At 35.7% G+C, this 26,889-nt stretch overlaps 1 protein-coding gene across 6 annotated transcripts in view; it reads right to left on the bottom strand.

Annotated features, from left to right (window-relative positions):
- MIPOL1 (mirror-image polydactyly 1) overlaps positions 1-26,889 on the bottom strand; it is a 168,358-nt gene that overhangs the window by 39,666 nt on the left and 101,803 nt on the right. For all 6 annotated transcript variants that reach the window (XM_026051823.1, XM_026051824.1, XM_026051822.1 and 3 more), the window contains one exon: positions 3,766-3,860. In XM_026051823.1, the coding sequence (XP_025907608.1) occupies positions 3,766-3,860 (95 nt within the window). The remainder of the gene's footprint in view (positions 1-3,765; positions 3,861-26,889) is intronic.

Genomic DNA, 26,889 nt, shown 5'->3' with positions numbered 1-26,889 from the left:
GCTTGCAACAGCTCTCGCAACTAGAACATGAGGAACAGTGTACCAGTAAGAATTATAGCATTAAAATACATGTACAGATCTCATGGAGTATAGCGGAAATGGTATCATTCCAATATTACAATCCATAATACGGGCCATGAAACTATAAAACGGAAGTAAATTGAATATGTACCATTGTATTCAGATCCTGAATAGTATAGTCTTTTTCCCTGGAGTTCAAATATTACCTTGCCAAGCATCTTTCCTCATCTATTTCTCCTGTTATACAGTGATTTAATTCTGTAATTAAAATGAAAATTGAGTTTGTCCCTGTGCTTACGTGTCTGTCAAAAAAAAAAAAGAATTTTTCATTCTTTTCTCTTTCAATAGTTGCACCTTCATACATACAGATACTCTGGAGCAAAATATCTTCTTCCTGATTGATTTTTTTGTTTACTAATAAAATAACATTCAGTCTTTTCTTGTTTTCACCAACGCTAGAGAAAAAACCATACAATAATGCTCATTCTGATGTTCTATGTGCATGCGTATGCATTCAAAAATAGTTAATCCATGTGCAGTCATTATATTTACACCCAAACCCCTGAAATGTAGTTGTGCCTGAAGGCAGGCCTTTACGTTTTCCTGACACACTTTAACATCAGCTTCCATTTTTTTTCTTAAACTTCTTCCTCCTACATCAAGTAACATGGAAATCTCAGTTAAAACAAGGAAACAAACAAGAAAAGCATGAGAACATGCTTTTATTGAGGTCAAAAACCTAAAAGCAGAGGCAGGAAAAGGCACCAAATGCAGTCAAAATTGCCAAGCTGCTGACATGCTGGCAAAGGTACCACAGAGGTGGCACTGAGAGAAATGAACAGGCAAGAGAGMCCAGCTGGAAAGGAAAGCATCTGCTACGATGTTCACTGCAGCTCTGCAGCTCCACAAGGAGTGCCCCGTGGTGACATGACTGGGGAACTCTAAGTCCAAAAGAGAAATAACTCCCAGCTAAGGCTGAGCAGTAACTCATCCTAGCTACTCACTTGGATTGAGGCACCACACTTCCATTTTTCACATCCCCTAACAGGCTGTCTGCAAACCACTCTCAGGTTACCACTGTGTGGCAAGTTATAGCAGAAAATTCACACTAGCATTCCTAAAGTAGAGTGCACATACAAGTAAAGAGTAAGGTTTTGGTCATTTGGGATACCCTGAGGATATTCTCTTTCTACTTTGTCATGCGTGACCATTATGGTCAACCCACACTTGGTCTGACACAGTCCCCTACGCATTCTGCACACATGCCATGTATTCCCTTCTTCACCTCGCTTCCTATCTTCAACTGTCTTTGGCATGTGTTCAAAGGTGTGTTACTCTGTCAGATTACTGGATGATAGAGGCTGCAGATGGTCGTGCAGCATATGTTAAACTATAACTGAAATGCTAATATGTTCATAAGAATCCTCACAATAATGCAATTTATTTCTAACCCAGATCTCAAATACAACAAAGAAACCAGAAAGAAAAGAATAGGAAGCCCTAAGAGACTAAGTTTAACATTTTTTTACACTCTGCTGGCAAGAAACAACAAACCATGTTTAGAGTGCAATTTTTGCTTATATTCCTTCTTAAAGATTAGAAATAAAAGGAAGCAAATCAAGTATAGCTTTTATCAAAGGATGTTATAATTAAGCTGGCTGAAACTTGGAATGTAGCATTCCTTGTTTGTGACTGTCCTCTTTCCCTACCACCAAATAAAAAGAAATGAAACCACACATCCTATATATCTCTGACTCTCTAAGCTCTAAGATTTCTCAGAGAAGAGTACTGGTCAATCTGGCATCTGCTCCCCACCAAGGACCAGATATTAATATGTAGTATTTTCAACTTACTTTCACCTTACTTTACCAACTTACTTATTAAAATGTAGTCATTTTACTTTTCAACTTACTTACTGGACTTTCAGAGCAATTCCCTGACATGAGCCTGACTATTGGTCTCGTTTCTATAACATTCCAGTGTTTTTGATTTAATATATATGTCTTGTCATCCACATTTTTACTTTTGCAAAAGTCTTAGATGAACCTAAACAAGCTTCCTGATTCTTTTTGATGACATATACGTATATGCTACACTTGAAAGTTCTTTAGCAAGAAATATCCTCTAAGGTCAGTGAGGTAGGATACAAAATTTCAGGATACAAAATTAGCATTTCAGATGCGAAGAATTATTATATTACTTTCATAACTTAGTATTGTTGCAAAGGTTGTTGCCTCCAGGGTATTCAGCTATATGTTTACACACTTACGGAATAAACTTTGCAAAATGCCTTCATCAAATTCACAGTGAAATGTAAAGGCCATAATTTAATAAAATGGTGCATTCTACTGTTGATTCACACAAGCCTTTATTATTGACATTACTGAGATTTAAAGTATTTGCATGAATAAACTGCCTGTTATATACTGTAGAATTTGTCAAATTTTATGGTAGAGCAAGCTTGATAGATTATCTTAACACAACTGCATGAAAAATCAGTGAATAACAGCCTGCAGTGTGTAGGCACTAACACATGCAAACTATTAGTTTCTGAAATATTGCTATAAAAATTGCATTTATGTTTTTAATCTTACCTAAAAATTCAATTTAAATGAGTAATAAAGAAATTATAATAAGTTTTTTTTAGCCTAGCAAATCATACCATAACTTATGTCTATACCAAATGGTGACCAAATTAAAGTGATGATCAGAAATTTCTTGGGGTTTCTATTGACTATTAACAGGCTTTAAATAAATGCCTGTGAGATTTAGGAACAAAAGTTGTTTTTGAAACTTACCTCTGAGTTTTTAATAAACTTAATGAGAAGAGGAAACTCTAAAAAACTCTAGAAACCAGAGTATTTATCACTCACAAATGCTGAAACATTGAAAACATACTCAGTTCCACTGTTGCAAATGTTTTTTGGTTAAAACTAACTACTTCTCTTTATTTCCAATGAGCATAATATTCACATTGCATTTATTATTTACCTCTGCAGCCCACATCCCTCATCACAGATATTCAGTCCCCAGATTCACAATTTTCTGCTGTGTTGATGCCAATTCTCCGGCCTTAAACCTGCTGGTAGCTCTGTATCCTTCCGCACCCAGGAGGTCAGGATGAAATGAGAACTGCAACCCAACATCACGCCATAAAATAACCTAACTCCTTTACTGGACCACACAGAGATTTTCCTTGGGGACTAAAATCCATAGAAATGTTCACTGTATCCCAACAAAATTAAAGAGAGAATGTCTATTACTCTCATCCTATTTACTGCTAAAGAACATAAGTAATTAAAACATATGTTATGTTTGGGATTGGAAAGAAGTCTTCTAAAATTCCAGATTTTATTTTTTTCTTAAATCAATGTTGATAAATCTAAGTATGTTCAAACAACCATGGAGAAAAAAGCTCTCGTGCCAACTGCTCCTTTTGTTTAACTGGTCCTTTTAATTAAATGCATTGGTGTAACACAGCCTTTCRGTTTTTGTATTAAGTGAGAACTAACAGCTCTTTTTCCTTAAAGGAAACTAACAGAATACTTAGGCTATAAGAAAATGACTTATATTTCAAAGAGATGGTTGGTGAGCAGTAAAGCATAAATGCAGGCCTTGATTCATTGATGTCACATTTCCAACAAATACCTATTTGATAAGGGCATTTCCTCACTTACAGTCATGACACAGTACAGAAAATTTCCCCTATGAGTCACTGAGTTACATTAGTATTAATTATTTTACCTGTAATAAATACGCAATGTCTGGATTTCTTCTTCTAGTTTTTTGCACTGCTGAAGAACAGCCTCTTTTTCTTGTTGCAAGTTTATCAATTCTGCCTGCAAAATGAGAGACAATGATTTCTTCAGATCATCTRTATGCTCATTTCAGTCATGCTAATAGTGAATAGCTTCTGTCTACTTAACTCTAACAAAAAAATAATTTCTTTTATAACATTGTAACTGAGGGGTTTTTTTTGTCTTATTTTTCCCCCTCCAGCAGGATAATGCTTTGCACAACTTCCCTCACGTGTACAGTAAACTTCTTGAATGGCAAAGGTTAGATTTCTTCTTTAGTTTAGCCAAGTGTTTGTCAACAAACATATCTCAGATTTTCATATTTAATGATCCTAGCCCAAGTTGGTGACCAGTGTATGCTAGACAGCTAAGTACGGCACCCAGTTACAGTCTGTTGACCTGGAGCTCTTTGTATAGAAACATACGGTTGGAAAAGACCTTTAAGATCATCAAGTCCAACTGCAAACCCATCACARCCATGCCTACTAAACCATGTCCGTAAGTGCCTCATGAACATATTGCTTGAACGTTGCCATGGATGGTGACTCCATCACTTCCCAGTTCCAATGCTTGACCACTCTTTCCGTGTAGAAAATTTTCCTAATATCTAACCTGCATCTCCGCTGGCACAACTTAGGGCCACGTGTGTCTTTCATGCTGTTCTTGAGCAGCTCCTCACCTCCTGGAGCTACCTGATGACACCGGCTGTTCGCCTGAGGGCTGCAGGTTAATTCGTGTCTCGAGCTGTGGTAGGAAATGAGCCAGCGGGGGCTGCTGAGACAGGCATCGCTGCCTTGCTCAGGGAATGGGGTGCATTCTCATCCAGGATCTGCATTATTGGTGTGAGGGAATCCCTGATAAGCTGTTGTCCTCTCCCCATCCCGGATGTTTATCCGCAGCCTGCTGCGAACGGCCTGTGACTCATAACCTCTATGGAGATTGCTGCGTGCGCCTGGCAGGTCAGCCAGCCCTGGCAGGGCATTGTGGCTAAGGAGCAGGTAGCAGAACACGCACGTTTACTGTATCTCTACAGTTTAATCATCACTAATTTTAAAACATTCCATTTCAATAGCATTACAGGATTTCATTTAGGCTGCAGTTGCCATACTAATTATTTTATAATTAGAGAATAAATAATTGTTGTAACAACAAATAAGACTGGATTTACAGAGCAATTCTCCGACACGTGAGCCTGAGTGTTGGGCTGGTTTCTACACCATTCCAGTGTTTTTTGTTTTGTGGTGTAAGTTATTAATGTTACAAGTTGTAGAGACCCAAACCAAGAGCTACATGTGTGAGACATGGTGACTGTGAATTCTGCCAACTCTTCAGGACAGTGCTGCAGAAAAGTCTCTTGGTAAATTAAAGGCTTGTTATATGAGCTGGGAATACAGGAAACGAAAGGCAGAGTTCAGCTCCTGGCTCTGCCAGACTTGCTATATAATCATGAACAACTCACTCTCTGTGCCTCAAAATCTCTCGCCTAAAACAGGGCTCAACACTTGCTTTTGTTTCCTGTTTGCCTATTAAGACTGTAAGTCTTTCAGACAGGTGTTTTACTGTTTATTGTCAACTCCCAGTCATCTATGAGCTATTTATCCTGCTGCTTGGTCAGTCATGTCCAAGTCTGCATTGTACAGCTAAGTGYATTAAGTTGCACCCAGGGCTTTGCATTATTGGGGTGCAAGACCCACCACCRCAATTACTCTTCTAACAGATTTGTGAGATTTTTGGAACAGCAATTTCCTTTGAGAATAAAAACAATTGTACTACACTGAGCTAGAAAAGTAAAAAGTGTTAATGTTTAACCTTCAAGTGACAGTGGCTTAACTTTCTAAAACTGAAAACAATGCACTTGCAGCTGGCAAGGCCTAACTCCTGTCAGCAAGAGGTTAAAATCCCGTGCAGGTGAGCTGCTCGCCCGATGCTGCGTGCTGCCTCGCAAGCAGAACTCGCACAGCACAAGAATGTTAGCCAAACCAAGCTATTTTCTATAATTACACTGTACTGTAGGTGAAACAACATTCTCAAAAATTGGAAAAACACGCTTGAATCAAAGTAGGTGGTTTGTTCTAGAGGCCAGTAATTAACATCCTTGCCAATTTTCAGTGTACTGTGAAGTGTGATTGAAATGGTAGACTGGAAGGAAATGTTTGCAGCAGACACACCTACTCACGGAGAGATTAACGGCTAGTCTCTTTGGAGAACTATCATAAAAAAAATACACTTAATGTTCCACTTGCTTTTCAGGACAAAAGTCGTAAGGCACTCGAGTTTAAGACTCTCATTTATGCCATTTTTTTTTCTTTTTGGTAGGGAAAACTGCACTGATTTGACTAGGTTGGCAGCTGATCTACATCAGTAAAAATGGCAGTAGAATCAGGTGCTTTGGATTAAAATACAAAACAAACAAACAAACAAAGAAAACCAGCTACAAAAACCCCAAAGGGAAGGGAAAAAAAAGCAAAAACAAAAAAAAATGCATAAACAAACAAACAAACAAAACAACCCACCATTTCTTGGTCTCCTCAGTAGCTGCAGGTAAGAGGAACCGTGTGAAACCACCAAAAATAAGAATTTATGTGCAGGATATGCAATCATATAACAGAAGGAGCCATCACACAGGGGGCTGACCACTGATAAGTGCAGATATGACTCAAAGAGCCCCACAACTGAAAGATGCCTTCCTTTGCTAGAAGGAAAGTAGAACTTTGCCCATCATAAAGTTAAACTGCTAAATAAAATAACAGTGCCTGTACTATTATAAAAACAGTTGGAAGACTTCTATAATGTATATTGAAATCTATCCACAGTGCACATGGCAATCGTCCTAAATGAGCTCACCTCTAGTAATAACAATAGCTGTTTAGGAACTTTTTGACAAAATATTATTTCTTTGGAAAAATGTCAGGATATAGAAATCAGAACTTTTCATAAAAATGCATTAGGTTTGATTATTTTTTTTGTGGAGTGTAGGGAAAATAATGTGCAATCGTAAGAAAAAAAAAAGAAGAATTACATTCAGGTTCCTCTGGTGRTAGTTTTCTCTAAAACAGATAACTCGGTGGGGAGTCAATCCCTTGGGATAYGGGCCACCATAGGTGAAGTTCCTGTTTAACCCTAAAAGGGGATTCTATCATTGCAATGTGCTGGTTTCTTTCTCATAATTTTATTTGAACCACAAGTTCTCATGCCTTCATGCTTGTGTCTATGGGGATGGATGTTCTTCCCCCCTCCATTTTTTTTTTTTATTACAAAAGAACTCTTATTTCCATAAAAGCTTGTCTCTAAGTATTAAAGTTAAATTAGCTAGATCTTGATTAAGAAATCCCATTACTGATCTACCTGCTCTTAGTTGTGTTTCAAAATAGTTAAATATACAACACTATCTATTTTTAATAGTCCCACACACTGGAAAAATAGAAGACTTAAGGAAAGAAAAACAGAGGACAAAATGGCATTTATCTTTTCCTAATTACTCCAGAGTCACATACAAGTACCCTCATCTCAATTAAATACAAAAGAGGTATGAACACACAACACCTTATGCTGGCAGGCTTCCTAAAGGTAAGAGATGACTTTTACAATGCTTTTAAATAGCCAACAGAAGGAAAAATATTCAATGACTTAGAATAAACAAGCATAATAGCTTTATTCTCTTACTATTTCTTTTTTATTACTTATGCATTTATTGACATCACAAACATTTCCTCCTTTTCCTGTCTGCTGCTCTTACCCAGCTCACAGCATTTTTTTCTTATTCATCCTTAAATGTGTGACCTTGTATTTGTTACCATTGAATGTCACTCCTCTCCTTTTATTTTTCCAATACTTGATGGTATTCCAGTCTTTCTGCAAGATACCTTCAACTTAATTTGTATGGCTAATACCCCCTAGCTCTGTGTCATCAGTCCACTTCAATAGCACAATGCTGATGCTCAAGCCAAGGTTTTAAGTGAGAACATTAAGAACACGAACTGGTGAGAAACTGGAGATAAATTCCACTAATAAAATCCCTGGATTTAATGCTTCTCCTTTCTAACCTATSTGTTGTTACTTCCCTGATAACTACTTTCTTACTTGCTATGACTAATCTGTTATCTTCTTTATGGGTACGTGTTATTTTGCACAAAGACATGAGTTCAATCCATCCATCCTTCCAAATGACAAATGCTACATGAACACAATTAAAGCAAGCACCATTTCTTAGATGAGACTTGTGCCTGCTTGTAAAATAAYAGCATATGCATAATCCTTTATAATTAATTCTTTTCCATGTGGCACCATATTAGAAGCTTTATTTATTAATAAATATGCTAAATATGTACATATAGCTAATATTGAAAAGAATAAAGAAGATTTCTTCTTGCACAGTCTTGCTTGGGTGAAAATCATAATTCAATCCACTGTTGATGGATCCAGTTTTTAAACATATTTTCCTTCCAAGGTTACTCTGAAGTCTCCCAATAAAGACAGAGTCTACAATTAGCAAGATGACTTTTTTTCCATTTCTAAACACAGGCATGGCCTTTGTTAACTCCCTGTCATACTACACTACCCACAGCCCCAGAGCATTTATTAAAGATCTTCACTACAATTCACGCAATGTCAGATGCCAGTTCAGACCATCTCATGTCCTGGTTTGTGCATAATAACCTCCTGAGTCACTATGCTGTATTCCATTTCCATACTTGCACTTTTCTTAACTCCTGTCCTTACAGCTGACATCACCATTATTACCCAATACTGAGAGAAAAAAGAGCCCCATAGAGTTTCAGACCTAATCCGGATTACCCTTGATCTCTACACTCATTCTCTGAAGAATGGCACATTTCCTCTTTCCTTGTTCTCATTTCAGTTGTTACACTATTGTTTGTTCTAATTTCCTTTCAGAGGGCCAATTTATTTTGAATTCAGGCAATTTTCATTTGTCCCTGTATTTTCTGTTTTCTAAAACATAACTTTCTTGGTTAATGAGTACTTTTCTTATAAAAGTCCATTTTGTTTTTTTGTGGAATTATAATTCACCCAGTTAGGATTGACACTCTGACCAGTTATTTGAGGACACTCGTTAATGTGTGAGTATTCCTTAACTCAGTAATGGCTGCTACTAACAGTTTACCTTCCACTGATCCTGGATATTCCTATGGATTAGACAGAGGCTGGATAAGAAGTGCACAGAGTCTCAAAGGTTATTTCTGCACTTTACGGACTCAATGGCTTACACACAGTAAAGCGGTAGGATGGAGAAAGATGGCAATAAGGTATCTTCCCACTCAGTCCTGCATTATCTGGGGACTAAAATGGAATCCAGCTGCAAATGGCCAGCTGAGAACAGACTCACATTAGGAATATGTTTCTGATGACAGCTGGTTTCTACACTAGCTTGCCAGTAAGAAGCCAGGTGTTTGGTTCCTTGGTGCAGCAGGAGATTGAGAGGAGATGCATTCCAAAAATTGGAATTGAATTAATCTAAGGATTAAAATGTTGCTGAAAAAAAATGTTTTAAAAACATTGAAAATATTTATTTTTATGTTTCACATTTTAGCTACCGTGTCAATAACCCTAGTATGTACTGCATGACAGATTAGGTCATGTTGTGGAATGGTACGACATAGAACTTTCACCATTCTGTAATTTTTATATTGGCAGCTGCTACGTATTACAGATTACAACACCTCATCTTATTTTCTAGATTGAAGTGTCAACATAGCAAACTGTTCCACAACAAGAGAAGCAGGTAACACTTTGATCTAGAAAAGAAGATAAGCACTTGTCCTACTAATTAGTGGATCAGAGGTTTTCAGTCAGAAGAAAAAGACTCCAGCTAACACAATGGCACTGAAAATGCCTAGTGCTCGAATAACATGCCAAATTATCACTTTTTTTTTTTTTTTTTTTTTTTTTTTTTAAATCAAAGTGTTAAAATGTCAAACTTTCATTACAATACAAGTAGGGAACAGTTTGACCTAGAAAATTAGGTAAAATGTTTCAATCTGTGCTCAAGTAGCAGCTGCCCCTGTTGACTTGAAAATATAAAGTAAAAGTATGTTATACAAATTATTGACTGATCATCAAATATAAAACCAACAGTAATAAATCCAAACTTAAAAAAAAACAATTAAATTTCATTTTAAATGCAGTTTCAATTTTTCTGAAAATAACACTCAGAAATAATTGAAACAAAAACATTTCGAACATTAACTAGAATCAGAATCATTAGAAAATCATGAAATAGTTTCTTCTCAATGTATCATTTTCTAATAGGAACAGTTTTGATTAAAACTAGTCTAATTTTCAACCAACTGTATTTCTCAGTTCTGATGAATTTGTGCTTCTGTGGACAAACAATACAATAAGAAAACAAGTCAAAAGAACCGGGGAACAACTTTTGTGTGTGAATTTCAGGATAACAGTGGTGATAGTAACTTTATCAGCCTTTAAACTACAGCTTCCCCCAACAGACTGCCACAGCCATACTCGGGTTGACATTCCCTCTGGGCACAAAGGAAAAGGATCTCAACAGCAAACATGACCTTTATGAGCTTCTTTCTGGATCAAACAATTAACCATAACATGATTTTATTCTATAATCTCATACTATTGTTGGTCAAAATAAATATCAGTTAATTAAACTTTTTTTTTTTAATAAAAAACATTGTTTCATAAGAACAATAATGCCTTTATGAATTTAATTTAATAAAATACTAATTTAATATACTTTTGGAGCTTTACAGAACACTTCCAAAAATATTTCACTAGCTTGAGTCCAGAATCTGCCTTGATTACAGAGTCATAAACAAAAAATCAGACATTAAGAATACATGCTCATACCATATGAATATTGCTCATATGGTCATTCATTTCTGAACAGCCCTCTTTGAAATGACATCAGTAGATCACCAGGAATATCACCCAGACTGTGTAATCAGCAGGGCTGGGGAGACCAAATAGCTTTCCACTGCTCTGTCTAAAAAAAAGGAATGATTTAAATAGCATTTTTCTAGATTTTTCTAGATAAGAGAAAACTGAGTATGTTTTAATTATTTCAAAGAAGTACCACTTGGACTATTGAGTCTGAGATGTGAATACCTCAGTCTTTGCACCGTCTGGTCACTGCCATGTGGGAAGTGCACTGTACCAGGAGTATCTGGTAAACAGTTTACTCCTTCGCTAATGACATGCCCACATTAGCCCATATTCCAGCCCATATTGCAGACATATTCAGTCCGTTATTGCATTATGCAAGAAAATGTCTATATGAAATGTTCACAATATTTTCAACTAGAATTTGCTTAAGAATTTGCCCATCTAGTCTTACACATATTGTTGATACAAAGTTTCCTAATCACAGGCAGTATTATTTTGTAAAATTCTACACTTGTTCCAGGAAATACATGGAATATTGGAAACGCAGAAAAAAAATGGCAATCCAAACCGTCTGTCAAAATKTATAATATTATACATGGAACTGTTCAACTGTACAGAATGATTTAAATCATGGAGTTGGGAAGATTAATTTCAAATTCCTTCTCTGTGAGGCTGACCAAAAAACTCACTTGACTGCACAGAATCAAGATATCATTTATGGTTTCTATTCATTTAAGTACATAGCTTAAAAAAAAAAAATCCAGAGATGCCATCACAGATAAACTGCTCTATGGATATGTGTAACTACCTAAGGACACCAGAGAGTTTATTTCAGGAAGAATAAAATCATTGTGAAAACAAAACCACTCTTAAATAATTTCAAGGATGATAGCTCCAAAATACAGACTCATAGCCAGACTGGATTTTGCAGATCAGTGATGTCACGTGATGCTTACTTTTTTCTTCTTTTAGYGGAAAGAATTTTTTAAGAAAAGTAATTAGAGGTAATTCTTTAAAATAAATGGAGATAGATCGCCATATACAGACAAGTAGTTACTTACATCACTCTAAATTGTGACACATTCTGTGAAAAGAAAATCAAAAGAAAACAACAACCACAAGGATTTCATTATAACGGCAAAGTAAAAGCCARAAATCACCACAGTTATTTTTGCATGCTAACTATGGCTTTAGAAACTGTACATTAAACACAGCATTTTAAAATAACAAAGATAAGTGGATCTCCTTCCATCTCAGATTAATGAATGTTTGGTGCTGTGGACAGGTGGAAAGGACATTTTTCTCTATGCTCTGCAGTTCAGCCTTGGCTTTGCTTCGGTGACATCACACGATTTGTGACTCATTACAGAACTATTTAGAAAGCACTTTGGAGAAAAAMAATTTCAAAGAAAAAAATGGAAAATAAATCAGTAATATGAAGAAACTTCTTCCTTTGAAAAGAAAATCATTAGAAGTCAAGACGGAAATGACAACGTAGGCTGTACGAAGCTGTATAGCCTGGAAACTTCCTTCCAAGTCATGTTTGAGGGCTACTGGCAAATTACTATGGGAAAGTTTTGAATGTCAGTACCCATGTTAAACCTGTTGCCCACATAAATGTCTTTAGTCACTATAATATCAAATCAATATCTGCTACAAACAGTAAATCATCAGCATCCAAAAGGTCGTGTTGTAATGTTGTCTTAGAAGCTTTACAGTAACAAAGACCCTATTGAACAAAAAGAACATTCCTCTCAGCCCCAGAAGTGTCCTATCCAGCTCAGGGCTGAAGTGAGCTGGCAGAAGAACAGAAGAAAGTTCATATTAGTTAGATATTTTTTTTCCTCCTCTCCTGTGCTATAGACAAAAACAATGTGTACTTTCAAGACTCCCAGTTTGGTATGTTTTCAGGCTCTGTTAAGAGTCCCGAAATTGTTCACAGTAGCCACCTTCCTACTACTAACAAGAGGCCAGAAACCTCTCTTTGGCCTTGAGGCACACATGRCTCCAGTGTGCAAATCTCTGCCCTGATCCTATTTTATTTACTAGTTTAGATATAACTAGTTACTCTTGTCAGGTAATAAAGCCTTAATAAGCTTGATAAACCCAACCTATCTTATGAGTTTGACTGACAATTTGCTTCTCTCTTCCTCAATAGGCACTTCTGACTGTTCAGCAGATCTCACCTGCCGTTCCACTCCAAACCTCCCAGAGTAATTCCTGCTCTGGGTGCACCCTTCTAACCCTACCTCACTACTCAACTTCTATTGCAGACTCCACCTTACGGCAAAGTCCTTGGCTTTGACCTATAACCAGATATTGACCATACCCTTCCTTCGTGATTTAGACTTGGTGACCCTGTGACTTCTCTGTTATGAGAGATTCACTTATTACAGTTCCTCACTCCTGATTTCAATGTGGTACCAACCACTTAGATCAGTTGAGACACCCTGACAATATTTCAGAGATTGTTTTCTTCTTTCTGCGGAAAACACGTACATTGAAATTCTTAATGCCTCATAAAAGAGGTAAGAAAAAAAAACACGCAAGGTAAAATGTGTTGTTGAATGAGCGGAAATGACTTCATTGTGACTGTTCCTGTCCAGAACTCATGTAATATTTGGAATGAAAGGCAGAGAAGAGCTTGAGTTGTTGTTTACTTATGCGTCTTGATCTTATGGAAGATGAATTACTAAAAGGTATATGCACTCAAATTTGTGTCATGTTTTCAGAAACACACAAACTCAGAATCAACACATGAGGTCAGCCAYCATTGTATTTGAGAAAAGAATCAATCACCATTGACTAAATGTATCTGTTAATAGGAAAATAAGGAATAACAATCAGTGTGTATATGTCCCATATATGTCTAGACTTTGAGGTACCAAAATGTTCTCAAGGCAACTTTGAACTTGCAAAGTCTATTAATGGTTTTATTTTTTCTCCCAATTGATATCTAAGATTCTTACCAGACTACTGAGTAAAGCATTTTGGGCTCATTCCCCAAAATTAATCCCCAACATAGATTAATTTTAGTACTTGACACTGTTCAGAAAAAGACAAAGCTGGGTGGCTTGCTCCTCAGGCTGCTGTGCTGTGTTGAATCACTACAAGTCAACCCRGGTGAATACGAGTTTCTGAGACACCAAACAAGCTACTACCACAACTCCTTTGAATCCTCAAGGACAATTTAAAACAGCTTCTGAGAGCTTCAGTCTGTGGCATGCTAGATGTGCAAAATACCACTTTCTTACTGAGATTGAGTAGCTGGCCCCATTTTGATCATATTTATATGCAGGACAACTTCCTCAGACTTTCTTTTTCCAATTTCTTACTGCAATGTTTTCCACCAAACTAAAACTCTGTCTAGGTATTTCAAATTGAAGTATGAGAAGTGGGATAAGATCTCCTGATACGAGTGAATTATCTTCCCTCAGTAGATGCTGGTATTTCTAGACATTTCTTGTATTTCCTGTATGTATGAATTTCATATAAAGTAACTATATTTGCCATTACTGTATAACTAATAGATTTTATTCTGTTAGGCCTTTACCTTGGGCAAAAGCATTGCCTTCATTATCAAGAGTAAGTTGCAAAACACTGAAATCTCTATCACAGCTCACCCTATACTCAACCACTTTCCAATGGGAAAAAAGATGGTTCCTGWCAATCCCTGTAATCTTTGGAGGAAAGAAGAATGGAAGAGAATGGAACAACTTGTTACCTATGTTACCCACATTACCCACAATCATTTCATCTTCAAATTCATATTTTGCAAAATGAAACAAGGAAACTTAGAGAAAAGACAAAGATTTGTTATCAACTAGTAAATGCACTAACTTCTTTTCACAGCATAATCTGATGCAGAAGGTATATTTCTGCCAATCACCAAATTTCATAGCATACAAAAATTATGTCCCGAAAATCCTGATACAGTAAACACTTCTTTATATATCACTGTTTTACAGTTAGAATTTTAGCCAATGCTTTTGTTCTCATTTGTTCAAATTTGTTTTTCATTGCACCTATTTCTTTACTTGAACAACTGSTGAACTAAACTTGTCATGCCAAAATATTTTAAATTATGCAATCTGCATTCTGTCAATGGAAAGCACTTGTTTAGACTTTCTTATATACCTTTCAACATACTTAGCAGGCAACAAAAGAACTCAATGTACAGAAATATTTGCCAGCTCAAATGCTTGTGAAGCCAGTTTAATCAAGTGATCTTGACTAACTTTTAGCACAGAATCACAGCATTTCATAACCAGTTGACTGCTTTAAAATACAGCTTTAAAGCTCATTTCTTAGAAAATTTTAATTGATTCAGTCTTTTAAACAACCTGCAACATATGCCTGACTTGCACATAACACATGAGGCAACAGCTCTTTTGAGCATTTTCTTTTCATGGATAACAATAATGAATAGCAAATTTGTCTCCAGCTTTTAAGAAATTCTGATCCTGCAGGGAAAATCCTGTTCCAGTGAAGCTAACAGAATTTTTGCTATTGACTTCAATGGGATTAACACTTCCCTGTATTTGTATACATGCWTTCTCTCTCTATTTAGGGATGAGTATTCCCATGCATGCTGTACACAAGTATAATACACAGAATAAGCCTAACCATGAGCAACATCTTTGCCTTTGTGTTTGCTGAAAGATACTATAAATGTAAAAATGCTTAGACAAGTATAATATAGAACTCTCTCCAATTTTGTAATAACAAAATGGTGAGATGCTTGTATCATGCAACATCTCATCTGACACTTACTTTTAAATTATCAATGCATATTGATTGCATCAAAGGAAGGAAAAACCACCACCYGGGATTCACCCGTGCAATTCAGTTTGTGAAGGATCTGCAGGAATAAAATCCTTCAAATAATGATCACATTTGGAATGATGACACCCTTTTGGGCAGGGGTGCAGGGCTATTGAATTCATGTAGAGAAGGGGAAACCCATCATGTTCTTTTGGAGGCTGCCGGATCGGCAGTGCTATTGCCTAGGCACACTGCTGTGGATTGTAGCTCTTGTATGAAACTCCACATGCTTTTGATCCATTTTATCTTGCAACTTAGCAAAGAAATGTTGCAATAAGAAACACCAACAAAGACCTGAAAAACTTAAGCTCTGGATTACCATATTGTGTTCTCCTGCCATTCAATGCATCAGACAAAGGCCATAGTGTTCAAAGTAGAAAAAGAAAAAAGAAACTGGTCACAGAAAGTGCAGAGCACAGAGTAAATAATATTCCTCCATATCCCTACTCTTTCATAGATTTGTTTTTAAAAGAGTTGCAGCAATTAGGCTTTTGTTAATTACCAGCTGTTGAAACAGATGTGTTGACTGTCCTTATTAGCCAACAGCTGGGACAGGAGAACAATTGATGCTCCTTAAAACCAACAGCCAGCTGCTTTGCAGTAATTATCTCTGATCAATAATACAGGTGATAAAGGCAGCARAAAGGTTACGTGATCCAGTAATGAAGGTACTGATATTGAATAGTGTTGGAATTTATGGATAATTTTGGAGTCAAGCAACATGCAAATAACATGGGGAATACAACCAGGAAAAAAAAGCAGAAAAACAAATTTCTTTTTTAACCCATGCTGTGTTTCAAATGTTTCATTGATCTTTAAGGTATGCTTTCTTTCTCGGGAAAGTTACTGAGTTTTACTTCATTGTTCATGGAGTTTCTCATATGTGTTTTTTTCATTCTATTCTATTTTATTATAAATGATTTTTTGGAACATCTAAATGGTAATTTTACTATACAGCATAAGTCATGATATTAAATTGTTGAAGAGGAAGGTACCCCTATAGACTCTTAGGTATACCATCATCTTTTAAGGAAACTCGCTTTCTGAAAATTAGGTTCACTGTCACTAAAATGAGAACTTTTTATGATGGTAGATTATTATGTGATTATTTCAGCATACTATTTAAATGCAAAGTAATGCATAAGAAGAAAAATGACATGCATTTCTAGTGCTGACATATATTGAGGAATATAAAATGAACAGTCCTTTTAGTAGCACAGAGCCAGATTTCCACTGGTGAGAACCACAAACATAATTGGCAATATCAAAATGGAACGTATCAATATAGACACTCAAATGCTTTGCATTTATTTTTTCTCCTGCTTAATTTATATTTTCTCATCTCCAAGAGCCTATTAAAGTGCATTAGAAAGTGAAGCAAGAGATTTCAAACCATTTCTATTAGCTGTGCAGTTCATCTCAAGCCAACAAAAGACATGTCTACAAGAATCTACAGCCATGTCTATTCACTAATTAGTCTGCACTTAAAGACACTGTCTTAGTGAAAACAAGGATTAAAGCTAGTTGAATACTCTCCCTTTCATAGACCTCCCTTATGTCTCTGTTGGGTCATCATAAGCAGCTTGTTCACTGAGCTTTAAGCAGGGAATCTGTGCGCATCTGYAGCCAGTGGGGCTATTAAAGGAACTATCAACATTTTTAAAGGATATATAAAGAGATCAGATAGCTAAAAAAGATTCATCCTCAGGCATGAGGAAAAGAATATCAGATTCCCAGGGTAGCTATGTTTTAAGAAGAATATGTTGCAGGACACTTGATTTTGAACTTTAATAAAGAAAAATAACTGCCAAAAAAAATTGCAATTGCCACTTCAGAATTAAAAAGTAAAAAAAAAAAAAAAAGGCAAAAAAGTAAAAAAAAAAAAGGCAAAAAAAATTCTCATTATAGAAACAAAAATGAAATGGATCCTTGCACACACATCCTTACATCTGTTAACAGGAATTCAGAGCATGCTATAAAAGAAGCAGATATTGAGCCTATTGGTGAGTTTCCTACTTTTAAAAAATGCTAAAAATACTTTTTCATCTATCATCTACCTCAGTTTGTTTGAGCACTAATTATATGGGCTAGCCTTCCAAAAATAAATTAGGAGTTTCTATTATAACTACCAAAGAACTGCACTGAAAAATTATTCAGGATAATGCATAAAAGTGAGTGATTCACTGTTGTTAGAAATTACTTTATATGATTTACAACTTCATTAATGTCAAATTGAGTCAAAATCTTTCTACAGAATACATTTTTTTGATGCTTATATGATGAATCTCACTGTAACAAAAAGCTGGAGAAAAAAAGCAGAGACACATTCTTTCCTGTTTAAATAGTATAAAAAGCTATTCTGTAGTCTAATTTTTTGCCATTCTTCCACTTGCACGGACCACTTCATCTTCTCTATCTGACCCCTTAGAAGACACTGCCTGAGTTCTACCACAGATTTTAAATTTTTTAATAGAACATGTTTGTAAGAGGAAGTGAAAAGAAGAATATAGTACAAGGGTCAAAGACTGCTGCCTACCTGTCACAGGGGAAGGAAAAGAGAAGAAAGGGTTTTAAGCAACCACTATTTATTTATTTATTTATCTTTTCTCTTGCTGCAACCACTATTTATTTATTTATTTWTTTATCTTTTCTCTTGCTGCTTTCCTTTATCCTCACAGCGTTTTTAGACCACCACACTGGGTTCTTCCCAGGAGGCAAAAGCTGGCTCTTTGCCTCTTGTTTGTCACCCAAGAATGAATTGAGGAGTAGGATGGAGGAGAGGCGGAGAGTTTTGGTCTATCCCTGYTTTGGTCTACAAAAGAAAGACTGAAAATTAGACTACCAACTAGGAACTAATCTGAGCAGTGGACAGCACAGGACAATTCTATTTTAAAGAAGAGATATCAAGAGAAGTTTATATCCCTTCTAGGAAGATCTTAATTAAAGTCAGGCTAAAAATCAGGAAATTCTTCAGAGCTGATGATTTGCAGGGGTTTCCACGGCAGAAACTGCTGCAAAGTAAGCAGGGGAGGCCCTGGAGAAGAAAAAAGACAATGTTCACTGGTCGAGACACACAACTCTCCATTTGCAAACATGTGGCAACGGTTCCCTTAATTCTGCAGCTAGGATGACCAAATCGACCCTGTGAATTGATTACAACTGACACTAGATCTCTGCAGAATTAATTACGAGAAGTTAATCTAATGGCAAGAAAGCCCGGCAGGGTGTGTACTGTTTGGCCATTGGCATTCTGTCAGACTGCTGAAAGCGCATGGACTTTGGTCTCCCTTCTTGCAACAGCCACAGTCTAGCAACACACAACTAGACTGCACAACTAGACTGCATTCACCACATACTGACAAAAACTCTTTTTGGTTAAAACAAAACGGATCTAAGAAAATCTGAATTAAATAATGAAACTGAAAATTCTTCCTTCTTTCTGAATCTACTCTACCATAGCAGCAGCAAATCCAACCCAGTGAATTAAATCCAATATAGTTTAATATTGTCATGTCTAGTTTGCTAACAAAAATTACATATAGTTTAGTATATCACCATAATAATCATTTGCATCCAAATCTACATTATATAATTTGAACCTAACATACAGTCTGTTTCTCACTGTTTTTTTTTCTTTTGTTTTCAGATAAAACATCTTAAAAGATTAAAGCCACTTCCCTACAAAATGTAAGGTTGAAGATTGCTGCCCAAAAGAAATCTTTTCTGATCACTCATAAAATTTTTGTAAATGTAACAAACAAGCTCTGAACAAAATTAACCTGGCAACAGCTGCATTGAAACAAAGTTACCGCAGCAACCAGTAACGTCATAGTGTTAATAATTGACATGAAAAGAATGAAAAGGTGAGCAAGGGATAAAGAGGACAAAGGAAAGATTTTAGTATAAACTTATGCTGGAGGGTAATCAATCAAAATTAAGATTGAAAAAGCCAGTATGCACGTTATGTCGAAAGCCAAAGTCAGTTTGATATCTTAGACTCCAGAACAGAGCTTGTAAAATTCCATTTTCTGGAACTTGATTTGCAAAATTTGACAAACAAATCGCCTGCTGATTTGAATTGACTTTCATTCAATTTCCCAAAGAAACTAAAGCAAATGCTGGAACAGGGGCTTCTAAGGTTTGCTGAATCCAAGAAAAATGTCGTTTAATTCCTGGTTCTGCAGGTTAAGGCAGGAATTAGTAATGTGGTGGCAATGAATGAGTTTCTTAATTTACARAGTCTAACAAAAGACCACTCTCCTTTGAGGGGGGAACTCTTGAGAGTGACACTCTTTAGAAGAAGCTGATTCGCATGGCCAAGTTATCAACAGCCTCAGGTGAAATGAACTACTTTATTAATATCTAGGAGTGCTACTGCTAGAGGTCACCACAGCAGGAAAGATTTAAAAGACAATAAATTCAAAATTGAATTTTAAGAAACCAAGATTTGCTTCTTCAAAGCATGTTTTCGTTTACATTTCATAATATGACTGACTCTCTGATTTTGCACAGATGATGAACCGTCATTCTTTCAGTCACATCAATACCGCTTTACCCTTTGCCAATAACAGTGACAATTAAGTAAAATTTAACTCTTTTCTATAAACTTAGTTCAAGTATCAGAGTTAATAAAATGGATAATCTGTACACTAAAATTAATTACTACAAAAGAGTTTATTCACAATGTTAAGAAATTTGCAAGCTCATCCCTGAAAGGAATTGCTTTTCCGCAACGCTAATAGTCTTTCTCAAAGTGTTTCCTGAGTTGTGATGATCTACAAATTTCCCAATATTCCAGGGACACTGTAATGCAGCGATGCTGCACCTCTCRAGGGAGGACAAAGCACTACCTCACACTAACTCTTAAGCATACGTTAACAACAGCTGAATAAAATATTTCAGCAAGGCTTTGATGATAAATTGTGAAATGTAAATAACTAAAGATGAACAGTAACTGTCAAAATTACTTCCTAGATATATTTACAGTTCACTCGACTTATTTGCAAAGGGCCCAATGCTGTTCCCACTGAAGTCAATAAAAGGTGTCATAGTAAACAAGGGGTTTCTTTCTGGTATAGTCCACAAGAAGTTCTCACCATTAACAGGAATTAATGAGCTTCTGTATTAAACACCATTTTCTACTACGAGTAATTAGTACTTTGGGCAATAAGAAAATGAACTTCTATAGCCAAAAAAGCATTACTTAATACTCAGTCTGCTGTGGCTTCACAGGATGACATAGATTAAAATATCTATATTATTATTATTATATATTTGTTAATATATAAGTGTATATAAATATTATATATTTATATATAATAAATGTCTATGTATTTTAAAAACTCCTTAGATTTCCTTTTGATTTAGCACAATCTTCTTTTGACTGTAGAAGAATTCCCAGTTTTTCTGATGACAGCCATTTCCATATAGAAGAGAATTTCTACCACTACTGGATAATTCATAATCGGCAATTATTTTTCAATGCTCAGTGGTCACTGCTGGGACTGAATTGCTGGCATCCCTCATTGCTTGCTTTACTCTCTAAGAAATCTTTATTTTACAAATAATTCAATTTTATATATACAAACATATATATATTTTGTAATGCTACTAGCAGTATCTTTTGCAGAACTGTGATCAGGAGAAATTGTCTCCTGTGACTACAAACACCATAATCATCATCATTTACCATTTAGGTTGAAATATTTATTGCTGCAGACACTGAAACTGTCAGTGCCTACAATAAACCTCATAGGAGTAATTCCCACTAGTGACTGAAAAAGCACTTTAGGACTTGGCCTGAGTTTAATACCTCAACACAATTTCCTTCATAAATGGAACTTTAACATATCTGAGCTTTGATTTAAGAGGTATTTTCAAGTGCTGTAAAATCAAAGTTCTGATATACACTAAGTATGAGGTAGAGCTACAAGTTGACACTGTAATATATGTGTGTGTGTGTGTATATATATATATGTATATATATGCATTCACCACTCCTACCCTTCCACACAGACACACATGTACATAAATAATATAACCACAAAACCAAAACTTTATATCCGCTTTCTTCAGTGACCTAAGATTCAGGTGAATCAGACACATTAAAGAACGTTTCATCTGTCCTATTTTAGGTATTTATCTTGAGGAATGACGACCTGTCCTGTGGCAATATGTCTCCCATTTTGTACTGAGCATTAAATCAAGCCTGGATGAGAAGCCCATTGAAAGTTAAATCTGAGTGAGCAGATTTTAGCAGAATATTTATAAGGTCATTAAGTCAAGTACCTAGATATTAGGAGATGCCAGGATTAAGGCTACCTGTATATATGCACTRTGATGCCACTTTTAAGCACATGATCGAGTTATTTTGTTTCCACAGCATTCTTCATGATCCTTGCAAAGGATGAACCTAAACCTGGGAAAGAACCACGCCTGCCCAGCGAAAGAGCACTATATGAATACTCCTGTATACTCCTGCTATTAGAATGGGACTGCAAGAATAACACAAAGACTCTTAGTATTTAAGAGAACTGAACACTGTTCCAACAGAAACAGGGTTCATAAGCAGGGCTTTACAGCAACTTTTCTGAGGATTCAGGATGTTACCTGCTTTCTGACTGCGCGGATCAATCATTCATGTCTGCTCCGCAGAAGCGCTGAGCACTCACAGCTGCAGCTGAAGTCAATGGGAGGCAAAATTGCCATATGATGCCTATAGATTAGACATGAGATGAAATTATGCAGATCGCTGAAGGCTTCAAAGCATGTTGAAAGCAATTAAAAGGAAAAAAAATGTAAGCAGCCATTCACAGATATCACAAGAAACAAAGTTTATTTCTAGCATTTTCTGCCTGCCAGCCATAACTGAAAAGAAGCAGACTTCAATTTTGTGAAACAGCACATCAGTGAAAGAAGGGCCTGTATGAACAGGATAGCCCACACCACACAAGTGGGGGCTAATCTTCTCAGTTGGAAACTAGTTGAAGCAGCCAGGATATTAAATCAGCAACACAAGAGGAGGTTATTTGGAAGGCAAATGAGGTACATGCTCAAATTCAGCACCTAGCTAGCAAGTAGAACCAATGTGGCAAGGAAAATAATGAAAATAGTATCTTAAATTGTTTATGTATTGATCCTACAAGACTGGATATTTTTTTTCAAACAGTTTATTCAAACTATGTRGACAACTAGAATGTTAAAATCTCTTATCATTAGAAAGGAACATAAGATGAAAAGAGAATATGGAACTTAACAAACAATCCCTACACAAACACATACGCACAGAGCATTTTTCCTTTTACAGTGAACAGTAATATGGAATCATAGCTCTGGCATATATATATATAGGTCATTGTGCTAACTAATACAATGTAAGAAAGACTTGCTCACCACCACATCAAACAGGGGCACCGGACACATTTTTCTTGAGTACATATCCAAAAGGTTTGTAAATGAAAATAGTGATGAGAGGACTTCAGATTGGGGCTTGTATGCTGGAATCTCTTGTGGTCAACAATGACTAGTATTATAGTATTAAAAAAAACAATTTTGTTATTTAYCAGCATTAAGTAAAAAATGTGAATTTCATTATAACAAGAGTGATGTTCATCACTGTACTGGAGGTTGGTAAATACTTACAGATAAATGATCATAAACTGACTAAATTCTACATGGAAAAAAACCCCCATCAATATCTGTCTAAATATTTCAAAACCGAAAGGAAAAAAAGGATGCAAGGATACGACAGAAAACTGGAGAGTCTAACAGAAGATATTAAAAAAACCTGACCTGGCAGTCAAGAGAAAGAATTTCTCTTTCAGGAGCAAAATAAACATACACTAAAAAGATCATACAAGTATAGAAGAAAAAAAGTGCAAATAGGTCGAATTATGAAGCTACGCCAAATGATAAGATAAGCTAAAGACATCAAGGAAAAAAGCAGATTTGGAAAAAAATGCAGAGTTGGTAGGACTGTGGTTAATGAAGTTTTCTTATAATGAGAGGATCAGAATACATCTTACTGAAAGTGCAAGCCCATTCCTTGTTTGAAACACTGATACTATAAATTCTTTTTTTTTTTAAAGTGGTTTAGTAGATGTGTCAGCCTTGTATGTTGAAAAAAAACTAGAAAACACAGTTACATTTTATTCATTTTTTATGATGATAATAAAAATAATATTTTKATTATTTTATTATTCATTATTTATACATTTTATTTATTATATTAAGCACCATTCAGTCCATTAATAATCAAGGAGAGATACTTATTATCCAGACAGTTTTCACACTACCTCTAGCAGAATTGGTAGAGAAGATCTCTGACTGGATGATGCTCAATTTTAATCAAGCTTAAAACACTAGGACATGCTTCAAGACTAGAAGGGCAATAATGGTGTATCAATAATAACAATAATAATAAAAAAAGGACTAGTGGGATTAAAACTGGGCCAAATAAGTGAAACCATGGGATTCAATTAATACAAAATTTAATGAAAGGAATATAATTACTCCCAGTCAACATGTTTTTGTGTAGTAGGTCTTGTTGAACAAATCTGATTTCCTCCTTTGATGAGATTAGAAGCAGATGTAGCACAAAGATTTGTTAGGCTTTGACTTCTTATCACATAGTAGCCCAATAAAAAAAAAAGCACTGTGCATTATCAAGAAAGCACTCATTCGGATTAGGGACTGTCCGACARTTCTAAAAATAAAATAAATACACAAAACACCCCATCATGCCAAAAGGTAATCACTGCTGARTAACACTGGTCAGGTTGCGCAGGGCATAAGTACTAGGCATAAACCTTAGCATATTGTTCAAATACTTGAAAACAAGTGTACAGGAGAGTAATACCCACAAAAGCAAGGAAGAAGTAGATGATGATGACAAAACAATGTTCTGGGTCACTTAGTAATTAGACCTATTCAAATCAAGTGTATTTTAATACAGCCACATGCAAAACTCATTCTAAGAGCAATGAACGCAGGCGACACTAACATAAAGGGTAACCGGATCCTGAAAAACACTCACTATGGAAAAGATCTCCAACAACCTATGAATTTGTAGTTACAGTGTAATGCTGTGTAAAAATTGCGGCATCCATAGGAAAATAAAAAGTACTTCTAAAAAATGGATCAAGGTGATTCTGCTTGATACATGGCACTGGAGAAAACAAAAACAAAAAAAAATGTTGAAACTTCTCACTCAAACTCTCAGTAAGCGGGCAGAAAATGAGATATGAGARAATTTTTTAATCTAGTTGAGCGAGTATAAGTCCAACCACTAACAGGCTCCACACCTCTTGGAATCTTTAGATCAAACCTGGATACCATTTTGGAAAAKGTCTAAACAAATGTAAGTTACTGGACTCAAGACATTGACAACTGGTGAATTTAATGATCTGTGCTATACAGCAGAGCAACGTGTTTCTAGGTCTAGCCTAAAGTGCTAGGAATTTGTGAATGACAAATATTTTAAAAGGTAAGGTCTTATATGTCTCAAGTAGCCATGCAAAACTTGTAGATACTTTTAACCTTTATTTGTGACCTTGTTTCCCCATGAACCATTAAGAGAACACTTCTTACTCCTGCATGAGCATATTTGCTCATTGCTTAATAAACCCTTGKTTTTTATAACATTAAATACCATGGAAAATTCCCATAAGCATTAAAAAATTCTATTCTTAAGAACTAAGTTCTGAGTAGTATTTAATAAACAATGAATGTTCATAATGAACAAAGAAGATATATGACAATACATTGATTGGCTGTTCTCTGGGTGCTGCAAGGAGCAGAGATGTCGTGAAATAAAGCGCATATGATCCTGTTATGCAAAATGCTAGCATTCTGTTTCAGCAGCAGAAAATGRAGATGTCCACTGAGATATGCCAGAACTGATGCTCTCTTGATTAGCTGTCTACTTCAATGTAGCTTTCTGCATCCTTATCAAAGAACAACACATGCTTGTGAACTGGCATAATACTCATACTTAATGTCAAAATAACCTGCCTTCACCCCCAAAAAACAATTCTGATGAACACCTTTGCTGAAAGCAAGACTATTTGCTCATCCTATCATGCACTCCTTAAATTCCTTGCAATTTCCCATCTTTGAACGTGAGGGCCATCAATACTTCTCCAAGGGCCACCAATGAGCTTTTAACATCTTGCCCATGTCATCCATTTTTTTCTGTTTGATTAGTGGGGACCTGAAGTAATCATTCTGCTTCACAGAATAACTAAAGCCAATGCACACAAAAATACCCTCATCTTAGGTACAGCTCTTCACATGGGACAAAGGTCTTCAAGAATGTTCAAGCTCTTCTTGGCCCAGTGAAGTGATTGAGACAGATTAGAAAAAGAACAAAACAAACAAACAAAAGATCTAAGCTGAAAAAGGAAGGATGCTTTAGGAAAATAATGAGGAAAGACAGAAGAAAACTTTTTTTTTGAGAAACAAGGAATAGAAGAAAGCTCAGTGATGCTGATGCTATGGTGTTAAATATAAGAAAACAGAGATAGAAGCAGTAACTTAGATGAAAACCTGGAAGAGGGATGAAAGCTCAAGGTACCTTTCAAAAGTAGGTCAAAAGATAGAAGGAACAGGACATAAAATAAAATTGAAAATTATGAGAAATTTTGCCACATGCCCTTTTCTTTTATGCATCAATTTCTGTGATCTAATATTTTAAAATTAATTTTTTTAGAACCTTTCTGTTTWGAAGTCCTTAAACAAAGAAAATTTCTCTTAAATATGTTAAAATATTGAGATTTTTAGTTCTGGCTTAGCAATTTAAAGTATCAGTTTATGACATCTAAYTTGAAACAATGAGATGAATAGGAATTAAAGTTGAAGGGTAGCATATGTAAGAGGCTACTCAATATGCTAGGAATTGAAAGAGATTTTTTTTCTAAAGGGAAGCCAATCAAATTATTCCAAATATCAGAAAATAGGACTTACTTCAACTWTCTTAAAATTGTGTTAAATTTTTTCTTTACATTTTCTCCAGACCAGAAGACCAGAAGCTTCCATCACTTAATGAATCTCTGACTTTGACTGCAAAATGTTAGCAAGTTTAAAATTGTGCTTGAATAGATAGCAACRGAAGTGGGTTCGGTGCCAGTATCTTTGCAATATCAACTTAATTCAATACTGTCTCTCTTAAACATCAGCACCTAACTCTTCCATTCCAAACTGACAGAGATCAGTTGATGTTCATGCCATGAAAAGTGGCATGAAAGGCATAAACTGAATTTGATAAGTTAAAATTCTTTACGTTTTAATGTCATCACTTTAAAAGTAGCATAAAAAGAGTAACATAGAGAAAAGACTGAAGCTTTTCACCCCGGCTATACTGTTAGTGATAGATATAAGA

The sequence above is a fragment of the Nothoprocta perdicaria genome, unplaced genomic scaffold, assembly GCF_003342845.1.
Source record: "Nothoprocta perdicaria isolate Ctin4 unplaced genomic scaffold, notPer1 scaffold_8, whole genome shotgun sequence".
Classification (NCBI taxonomy): Eukaryota; Metazoa; Chordata; class Aves; order Tinamiformes; family Tinamidae; genus Nothoprocta; species Nothoprocta perdicaria.
This window is presented reverse-complemented; position numbering and strand designations above follow the sequence as displayed.